The sequence below is a fragment of the Raphanus sativus genome, chromosome 2 (assembly GCF_000801105.2).
Source record: "Raphanus sativus cultivar WK10039 chromosome 2, ASM80110v3, whole genome shotgun sequence".
NCBI classification, from domain to species: domain Eukaryota; kingdom Viridiplantae; phylum Streptophyta; class Magnoliopsida; order Brassicales; family Brassicaceae; genus Raphanus; species Raphanus sativus.
The window spans coordinates 18,105,491-18,116,912 of NC_079512.1; the positions used below are offsets into that span (position 1 = coordinate 18,105,491).

Genomic DNA, 11,422 nt, shown 5'->3' on the forward strand with positions numbered 1-11,422 from the left:
TTCAATATAAACAAGTTTTAGTGTACTCTGTGTTCCTCTTCATAAAACAGAGCACGACATTCTTTCTCTTTCATAAGTGAAACCTTTGTGTGTCTTGTTCAAGAAGAATTAATATTTTCTAACAGAGTTTGCCATCCATACTAGCAAGAGAGGTGACCATTAGAGATGGTCTTATATACGTTAAAGTGTCAGTTACAATGTATGATCTTTTATATACTGTAGGTTTTAGTTAACCTGAATGAGATAACCAATACAATACATTGAACCATATCAAACCATTACTCTAATACATACCTCTGAATTAAACAACATTAACCCCTTTGAACCCATTTTAAACCCTCTGTTTGACCTGGAAGCATTAACCAAGAGAGAAAGGTGCAAAAAATGAAGATACCAATACAAAGGGTTCAATGTATAGGCAGTTTGAAAACAAAAATACTCTGCAAGATCTTTATTGGATTTAAAGCAGATAACTCTAATACAAATTAGTGAAATCAAAACCAGTTGTGTTAGGAAGAATGTGCTTGACATGTGATGTAACTCGGACACTGTCCCTTTGGAGATTTATATCCATTAATTGTCTGATCCTTGAAACAACCATTAGCATTTGGAGTTCCGTTTATTTTTGTTTTACCTTTGACTTCGTCATGATTCCTTGGTAATGGAGCTTTGGTCTCTTCAGGATCAAACACAAAACTGAAACCGGATTTCAAAACCTCAAACCTACCTTCCCCACCAGTACCAGTTGTCACACCAAAGTCAAGTGATGCCTTTATAGGAGCACATTCACGAGGTCCTTGGTCTTCAGAAAGATTGATAAAGTCTAAGCAGCTTGCGTAGCCAATAAAGACATGATCTAACTCAAAAGTGTCTCGGTCAATCAAACTTCCAACCTTCCAAGTAATGCTGGTGGAAGAGCCCTCTCCAGTGAATCTGACTGTCAAGCTGGCATGCTTTGAACAGTTCTGAAATGAGACAACAACACATAAGGCTATCCCTGAAAGCCTATTGTGATTCCAATGTGGAGGCAATTCAAACTTCACCAGAGATCCAATTGCATCGTGAGAAAACCATGAAGGCATTTCACATCCAGGGAAGCTAGTATCAAACAATATCTCAGGAACACAACCCTGCAAAAGGAAAGTCATCAACCTCTCTTCCAACAAAGTTATACAACAGGGAAGAAGAGAGATACCTCATTACAGCGTTTAAGTGCACTTGATAGCAACTGACATTTCTGTTTAGCATAGACTAAAATCTCTTCCTTTGTAGCATGTTCCAGTTTGTTGCAGTTAGTGAAAATGAACTTGGAGTTGATCTGCTCTGTTGGGACAGAACATACCATTGGTTTCGCAATTGTTCTCAGAGAGCTGCAGCCACGTGCATCTAAACACTGAAGATTTGGTGGAAGCTGAGGAACATGTGTAAGATTCTTACAATACTTCAAATCAAGCCATTGCAGTCGACAACACTGGTTGATCAGATTGGGAAGGCGGGAGATTCTTTCATTCCTGCTTAAGCATAAACGCCTCACTGAAAATATTATTGGTAACTCTTCTATAGATGTCTCATCCAAAAGCAAAATCTCTAAACTGTTCATGTTTCCTCCAGTTTCTGGAAACTCTTTGAGCTTTGAGCAACCAGAGAGTACAAGTTCTTCAAGAGCTTTCAGCTCACCAAGACTGTCAGGGAGCCTCTTCAGCTTCTTGCAACCTTTCATGTTCAATAAGATAAGTCTCTGGAGGTTCCGTACGTCACAAGGAAGTTCTTTTATTGCCGTGCCATCCAAGTATAGAGCTTCTAGCTTATCTGAAACAACCTGAAAGGTTTTGAAATTTGAGCAGTCGCTGAGGATGAGAGATTTCAAAGACATTATGTTAATCCGTGGAAGAGACTCAAGACTTGTGCATCCTCTTAGGTTCAAGAAAACAAGACACTTCATGTTTTCCATATCCACATGCAACGTTTTCAATGCTGTGCAGCCTTCAAGATTTAGTTCTTGTAGATTTTGAGCCTTTCCTAACCCTTTTAAAGTGATCAACTTCCTTGAGTGATTCAAGTTGACCCATTTTAGTTTTGATACTTCCTGGCACAAAAAAAAAGAAAATAAATATAAAATCAACTAATTACACAAAGATTCAGACAAAAACACTTGCAGAAACTAGAGAAAGCACCTTGTTTTCCTCCCAAACTCGTTCAATGTTGCTGTAAGGAAGCTTAAGATCAACCAAATTCTCCTGGTTGAAATCTTGTGGAACTTCTTTCAATGGGAACTTTAACCAGTGGAGACATCTCACCTCATTCAGTGGTAGCTGGAGTCCTTCAGGGAAGTTTAGTTTAATGTCACGGTCACATTCTTGAGGACACTGAGAGCTGTAGATTTTGAGATATCGTAGATATAGCTCATCTTGGCAAAAGCATGGCTGTGGAAGCTCATTTTTCTTGTTATATCAGACAAGTCAAGGAAAATAGCTCTGACATTAGATGCTCCCTGTTACACCAGTAGCAAAACAACAACACAAAATCACTGGCAAGAAAGTATGTCAACGTATGTTTACATGTAAAGAAAACTCACATTTTAGAAAAAAACTATAATCTTTTCAAGGCCCCATAACATATTTTTGGACTGAATTAAAGAAACAAGTAAACATTTTTGTTTAACAGACAAATCTCCAAATGAACACTTTTAAAGTTTATCCAAAAGCTGCATATATACAATGATATTTGTTTTTGCAGAATATCACTAATTTGATAAGAAAAACACTAAAGTACTGTAATTCCTAAACCCTTATCTCGTACCAAGCCTCTTTATACTAAACTCTAAATCCTAATCAATATAAAATATAATAAAAAAAGCCATTAAAACCATGAACTTTCAAACTAAAGCCAAAAAACCTCCAACTTATGTTTGAGCTAAAAAAATCTTTAACTTTCAAATATTGGTTATTTTAAATATCATATTTTGTTGACTCGACGATTTAAGAAACCCGAATAGTCAACTGAGTTGGAATCGATTGAAAAAATAGAAACATGTTAACTCTTTAAACAACATTGTTTTAAAGATGATTAAACATTAATCAAACAACGTAGTTTTGCTTTTGTAAACACTCAAATCATCTTTTTGGGAAACCAAAACCGCAAATCGACTTCATCTTCCTCATTTTTGAGTGAGAAATATGAAATCTTTAGTTTCATGGAAAAAAATATTTTAAGTGTTTAGAACAGTAAAACAAGGTCGTTTGACTAATTTTTTAAAACAACATCGTTTAGAGAGTTAACGTCATCTATTTTGTAATTGAGTTCAACCGTTGACTATTCAAGTTTCTTAAATGGCCGAATCAACAAAATATGATAGTTAAAATGACCAATATTTAAAAGTTGAAGATTTTTTTAACTCAAACATAAGTTTGAGATTTTTTTTTGCTTTAATTTGAAAGTTCGGGATTTTAATGGCTGGGGTCTCAATATAAAAAGTATTTTTAACTTTTAATTATAGGAAATTTCTCGTGTGTACTAATTGTGTCAGAAAAACATGATTTGGTTATTTAAGGGTACTTTACTTCTAAAATACTGAATTAGTTCAGTGACAAAAAATCAAAAACCATATATATAATCTTCCAAAAGATAAAATAAATAACTGTGTAATTTTCTAAATGTCTCTTGAACAGGTATACAATTGTAAAAATAAATATTAAAAATGGTAATATTTCAAATTTTATAAAAAATAAAATCATATATGCTAAAATATATGTCTTTTTAAAAATGCAACACAAAAAGTTATGCTGTAAAAATCCACAGAAATCTAATATTTTAAAAATCTTAATTTAATTATAAAATCATAAAACTTAAAACCATAACATCAAAAATATCATATAATAATAAAATTTACTAAGATAATATGATAGATACTACTATGTATACAATTTACTGAAATAATAGAGCTAGATTATTTAAACATAACAGTATATATATTTACTCATAAAATCTTGCAAAATACTAAAGTGATAGATGTTAAAGTGTTATTTTTTAAACACAACATGGAAATATTAAATGATCATTAACAAATATTCATCTACTGTATAACTAAATAAATTTTAAAATGTATTGTATGCAAATTGTAAAAATTAAAAAGATATATTAAAAGAGATTATATATTTGATTATTTCAGATTATAATTTATGTATTGAACTCAAAAATGTATTAATAAACAATAACAATAAATAAGAATATGAAATGTATAAAACAAATCATTAAATGAAAAAAATAACAAATCACTATATATTAATAATGAAGAATAAAAAGTTTAAATACTAAGATTATAGATTTCTACAATATATAACACTAAATTTAAATCATATATTTAAAATGTCTACGATAATATCAAAAATATATATTTAAAATAAAAATATCCACACGAGTGTGCGTATCAAACTCTAGTTTTTATTTAAATGGCCAATCTCTAAATTAACACTTTTAAGTTTTATCTAAAAACTGCATACAATGATTTTTTTTTTTTTTTTTTTTTTTGCAAAATAGCACTAATTTGATAAGAAAAACACTAAATTACTCTAATTCCTAAATCCTTATCTCATACCCAACCACTTAATAGTTAATACTAAACTCTAAATCCTACTCAATATAAAACAAAAATGTATTCTTAACTTTTAATTAATGCTAATTTAGGAAATTTCTCTTGTGTACTAATTGTGTAGAAAAAAACATGATTTAGTTTTTAAGGGTACTTTACTTCTAAAGAGAAGGGAAATGAAAACATAAGTAACAATCAAGGTTTTAGTATTAGACTATTACCTTATTTTTCTCCAACACATTAGTTATTGCGTGATGGTGCCACAACCTATGACGTCCCTTTCCATCTGTAGCAGTAGCATATACAACGAATCATGCATCTCTATTTTGCCAGCATAAATATTAATCATGAACTTGTTCACTAGGTCTTCTACTTCATTCTTAAGGCCATCGGAATCCAATAAACTCGTTATATAACTCTCATCTAGCGACTTAAAACACGCTATATCAAGTAGTGTATCTTTCTGTACTTGACTCAATCCATCATAGCTCCCTCTCCAAACATTGTGAAGCATCTTCGTTGTGCTTTGTCCTGGTGGACTTTTATGCTGTTGAGCCAATGCAGCTAGTGTTAATTCCCAGTGTGTCTCGTCTTGCCCTAGAAGCTCTGCGCCCAGTATCTTCAGAGCTAGTGGGTTTCCTTTCGTGTAATGCACGAAATCTTTAGAGAGCTTTGAGAAGTTTAGGGCATGATCTCCTCCTTTATCATCATCAAATGCATAATGGTTGAAGTGTTGCAAGGCGTCTCTGTCTGTTAATCTAGGCACCTCGTAAGTATAATCAACCAAACTTTGTATCAACGACTTATCGCTTGTTGCAATGACAATCTTGCTTCCCCGCTTAATCCAGTTGCGGTTGCTGAGAAGAGCATCAAGTTGTTTCTTGCTAGTAACATTGTCGAAAACAAGAAGTACTTTGGTTTTTAGTAGTTGGTCTTTGTAAGGTTGGTGTGCCTCTTGTAAGGTCTCAATGTTGGGATCCTTAACATTCAACAAATCTTCCAAGAGCATCGTGGGCAAGGTATCCAACCCATGTTCCTTTGATATTTCATGGATGTCTGGGATCAACACGTGGTTCAAGAACTCGTTCTTCAACTTCTCGTATAGCTTCCTAGCTAGAGTGGTTTTGCCTATGCCAGGCATCCCAACAACACCAATAATACGAGTTGTCTCTTCAAACCCAAGGCTTATTCCAGTTGCTTAAGTCGGTGTTGGATTCCCCAAGAGCTTTCATGGCCTTTTGGGTGTCTATGTGGTGATTTTTCAAGACATTTTGAGGGTTTGAGAGAAGTCTGTGAAAGCCTGTTTAGCACTTGTTTAACCTCCTCGACTACTTTTGTGATGATTTCGCCCTCATAGCTGCGGTAAAATGAGTGAGATGACATGTTTCTGATAAGAAGAATATGGGAAAGGTCCCATGTTGATAATCTTAAAAATTATAATTCTATAACTATAGTTTTAGTTTTAATATCACATTTAATTTATTTTCTGAAATTTAAAATTTATTTATTTTTACACAAAACTAAGGTTTTCTAAATTTTAAAAATTATCTATAATTTAGTTAATTTTATTTGTAAAACTTAAAACAAAACTAAAATTTTTCAAGATTTGTTTTAAAATTTGATTTTAAAAAAAATCATATGAAACTTATAAATATTTCTGACTAAAATAAATACATTTTGAGTATTCAAATGATCAAAAAATCAAAATTTAGTGTATCAAATAAATAAAATAATTAGTTATAATATTGAAATTGATAGCAAAAAATTAGGATATTAAAAACTTAGCAAAATCGTGATGTTTTTATAGAGTTTTTTAATATTTCAAATGAGATTAACTTCTTATAGTCTCTCGTTCTATTTTTTTTTTTTGAATATAAAATGGTTAAATCTGGATCTATTAAAGATAAAGATCTGATCTCAGATGGGAGATGTAACTCGCGACAGATCTTTTTCCGGATTTTCATACAAACGTATCCGCAGTCATTGTAAACATAACAATGTGACTTAATTTCCGCAACAGGAAGATAAAATTCAAAATATGTTTGCATTCAAAGCCCGTCCACTACCACTGACTACAAGATCCTCTCTTTTTTATCAATTTTTCAATTTTTAATAAATAAATACTTTTGAAATACGACCAAGTCTTTTAGTTTGAGTCCAACTCCTATCAGATTCTAGCTTAGTTTCGAAGATCTTGTCTAATTACCATAAGTAGGAGTTTACCTTTTCTCGTCCAACACGAAGCCCATCAAGAGAGGAACAGCTTTTAAAGCTTCCTTCCATATGTTTTTTGTCTTCTTGTCAATAGACTTGACCAGCTCCCTAAACTTATCACCAAACTCCCCCTTCAATTCTTTAACAGTTGCAGGCTCCACCTTGTAGAAGATAGGAATCACAACGAGCTTACTTTGATCCATTCTTTCTTTCATCTTGGCAAGCTCCTTCAAACACCAATTCGACTCGGTGTACTTAGGAGAGAATATGGCTAGGGCGATCCTCGACCCTTCGATTCTTTTGAGCAAAACATTCAACTCTTGGCCCATCTCTTCATCAGTATCTATGAAGGCATTGATAGCATTTCTTTTTAAGCATTTCTCGAGATGGCTGACGAAGTTGTAGCGTAGTTCGACTCCACGGAAGTTAATGAACACTTGGTCTTGAGGTATCACAGCTTCTCCCTTAACCCTGGAAGAGGAAGAGGAAGAGAAAGAGGAAGAGCGTGCCATGGCAACAAATTTCCTAACTTTGACACTTCCTCTGGTTTCAGTTTTCTCAAAACTACCCAACGTTGTGATCTATTTTGCAGTAGATTTTAGTAGACTTCCCATTCCCAAGGACAAGTCAATGCTTCTTTCTTTCTTTTTCTTTAATTATTTTTAATAATCTTATTGGTGGTGGGAATACATCGAGATAGATATCCACCGTAAATGTTTCGGTCAGTGTTTTTAAAACCGGACCGATCCGATGGTTGGATCAGGTTCGACTATGAATCAGTTATATAGCCGGATTGATTCTAATAACTGATTCGTATATCTCAAAACTATTTAACTGAATAAAAACTTTTAAAACCATCAAAAATTAATAATTTAACTATATAACAAAAAATTAGTTTATATTTACAATGTTTTATATTTGATATTTATTTATATTTTAATTGTGTATCATATTTACTAACATTACTTTAAAATTTATATAGTATTAAAATATGTTGAACCGAATTATTGAATCAGGTTTGACTCGGTTGAACTATATTGAACTGTGATCCAAATATTTTCTGGTTCAGCTTTCGGTCAGGTTCTAAAAACACTGCTTATTACTAATAAGTCAAGCTGTAACTGGTAAACAGTGTTTTTAAAACCGGACAGAAAACTGAACCGAAAAATATTTAGGTCATAGTTCAATATAATTCGATCGAGTCAAACCTGGTTCAATAATTCGGTTCAATATATTTTAATACTATATAAATTTTTTAAGTAATGTTAGTAAATATGATACATAATTGAAATATAAATAAATACCAAATATAAAATATTGTAAATATGAACTAATTAATTGTTTATACAGTTAAATTATTAATTTTGATGGTTTTAATGGTTTTTATTCAATTAAATAATTTTCAGACATAATCTGGCTATATGACCGGTTATGATCGAACCAGTTATTAGAATCAATCCAGTTACATGACCGGTTCATGGTCGAACTTGGTTCAACCCTCGGATCGATCCGATTTTAAGAACATTATTGGTAAGTGATAACAACTACGGATGGTAAAATCCAAATACTTTAACATTAAAAGGATTTTGAAATAAAATATTTCCCTTTCTACAACTTTCCAAAGTCATTCATTAGTCATCACTTACTCACTTTGGAAAGTTGTAGGAAGGGAGGAGACTCGAATAGATTGACTTGTTAATTGCTATTTAACTAATAAGTAATAAGACATCCATCTTAATTTCTGCTAGATTTGATCCGCCCTTAAAAAGGGCGGGTATATTTTTTGTTGGAAAATTATTTTACGTAATAAAAATTATGATTTTTGATAAATTATATATTTTAACTTTTTATGAAATTTATCTTAATTTACTTATATGATTTATTTTTGTTATTTTCAATATGGCTAAATTTTAGAAGACTCTAAATAATTTTAACTCGTAATATGATTTTATTTATTTAAACCAAAGTTAAACTTATTTTACACTATTTTTTAATTTAAATAAAATATTTTATATCTTCAACACTCTTGTATTGAAAAATTCATTTGTGCGTTTCAAAATATTTTCTATAATTTTATTAAATTTAGTTTATGTGATTTAGTTTTTATTTTAAATGAAACTGTTTTTTAAGGAGTTGAGATAATTCAGACCCGTATTATGATTTTGTTGATTTAATCATTTGTTATTTCAACTTAATTTTATTTTAAGGTTTCATTTAATAAATGCTTTCAAATAATTAATAATGTGAAAGATTTTTTGGAAAGATATGGTGCAAACATTTAGGAAACAAAATTTTCAAAAAGACTAAGAACTGAATTATATTAAATACTCTTTAATGTAATTGCAAAATAATGACTTTTGATTGGTTGCAAATAATGTTGGCAAAAAAATACATGCAATTTTTGTAATTACTTAGAAATTTCAGAGGCAGATTCATAAACAGTCATATGTTTTAATAGTATATGTTCTTTTTGTTTTGGAATTATACAAAGGTCTTCTTTTCTCATAGAAGTGGTTCATACTAGTCATATGTTGGTCACATATATCTTGCAATATCAAAATATTAATTCTCTAGTGGTCGGGATTCTGGTGGCTTCACCGTATTGAACTTTTGTACTCAAGTTAATTACCACCAAACCACAAGTTTTTGTTAATAATATTAGTCAAGTTGTAGTCTCTATATACTTTTTACCAAATTGGTTCTTTAAATTTACGGGAATATTTTTTTGGTATGAAAAGTTCAAGCGATATAAGATAGTTATATTTATTTTGATAAATTTTGAATAGGAAATTTATCCTCTTTTTGTGGAATATTTTCATGAAATCATAGTTTTTAAATGTAACTATTAAGCTAGACATTTCTTATAAAATAAATCAGACGTAAATGGGTATTTGAGGTTTTTGCATCAAATGAATAGCATGTCGATGATCTTTTGTCCAAATCTGATTGTAAATACCTTGGATGGTAGGTCTTGTCTTGTGCATTTTTGACTTTTGTGCCGGTCCTAACATGGCAAAGACCACAAGCAATTTTTTAAAAACTTGCCGTATTCTATGTATCTGTAACTAAATAACATTTATATTATTAAAATTGAAATACAAATTAGGTGTGTTTAGGAACATGGATAGCAGTTAAAAAAAATTATTTAAATATGTATATAGCATACTAAAAGAAAAAGTTTGTCACGGAACATGAATAACAATTTATAAAAGACATATATTTTGAAAAATGAATAACAGTATAAAAAATATAATGTTGTTTGGAAAAATGAATATCAATATATTAAAAAATAGATTTATGTTTTAAAAAAATTAGAAATCCATTATATTATGGAAAACTATCTATCTGAGCCAGCTTTAAAGTATACGAAAAATGATTCAAAAATACATATATTCAAAAAATTAGTTTTACTAAAATATTTTTCAATAACCATTACTAAAAAATGTTTTCAATATATATAAGAAAAATACGATACAAAATCGAATTTCATATAACAACTTAAATTATGGTTTTTATATTTCACATTAAATTTTAAAAATATAATATATGCGATTATTTATATGATAGTACGTATAAAATACTATTAATAATATGATTATTTATATGATGGTAAATATAAAATACGATTAATTATTTGTGAGTGTTTATGTACTAAGTTTTTGAGTAAGGATTGGAGTTCTGGTACCCATTCGGGTTCGGTTCGGATCTGTTTGGATTTCAGGTTTCTAGGATCAAAAATTTCAGCCCCATTCGAATATTTCTAATTTTGTTTCGGAATCGATTCAGATATTTGCTTAAAATTATTCTTATAACTCATTTAAATTATTCTTAAAATTGTAAAATTCATTATATACTTTAAATTTCTCAAAATATATAAACAAAATAAAATATTACATATAAATTTGAATAACATATGTCAGAATACCTAAACTTAACATATAAATTGATTTGATTTAAATATTTGAATAGAGAATCAATAATTATTTTAAGTATTTTTGGTGTTTTGAGTATACTTTAACTATTTTATATGTTTGTTTTTTACATATATTTTCAAGTATTTAAACAAACTTAAAAGTACCATATATATTCTGGATGTTTTTATATACATTAAATCTAAAAATAATTAATATATATAAGTATATAAATTTATTTTGGATACATTCGGGTATCCGAAATATTTTGGTTCAGACCGGATTCAGTTTCAGTTCTATAAATACTAAAATTTTGAGTAATTTGGATATTTAATTAATTCCGGTTCAAGTTTAGTACTATTTTTTTTTGTTCCAAATTGGTTCGATTTTTTGGATTCAGATTTTTTTGCCCCAGCCTAACATTAACATGAAAAACAAATATAAACATATTTTCTAAATACATCCGCGCGGTCGCACAAATCTAGTATATATTATATTATCAACGATTTGTTCTAAAAAGGCAGATTTTTTTCAAGTTTTTTGAGTGGGCTGAAAGCTTGTGGTGTTTGGTGTCCTTCTATTAGGACTGCCACTGGTCTTTTTTAGATTATACAGAGGTATCCTGACTTCCACAGAAGTGGGTCCAGACTATGTTTTCAGTTCACATGTTGGTCATCTATTTCTGATAATGTCGAAATATTGATTCTTC

The 11,422-nt window shown here is 30.2% G+C and overlaps 1 protein-coding gene across 1 annotated transcript; it reads right to left on the minus strand.

The window, feature by feature from the left end:
* Positions 1-358: 358 nt before the first annotated feature.
* LOC108839713 (disease resistance-like protein CSA1) lies at positions 359-7,604 on the minus strand. Its single transcript, XM_018612490.2, is given in 8 exon segments — positions 359-1,130; positions 1,196-2,086; positions 2,175-2,399; positions 2,402-2,491; positions 4,810-4,886; positions 4,889-5,776; positions 5,779-5,945; positions 6,812-7,604. Coding segments are annotated over 8 exon segments (3,462 nt in total). The 5' UTR covers positions 7,315-7,604; the 3' UTR covers positions 359-509.
* Positions 7,605-11,422: the final 3,818 nt, after the last annotated feature.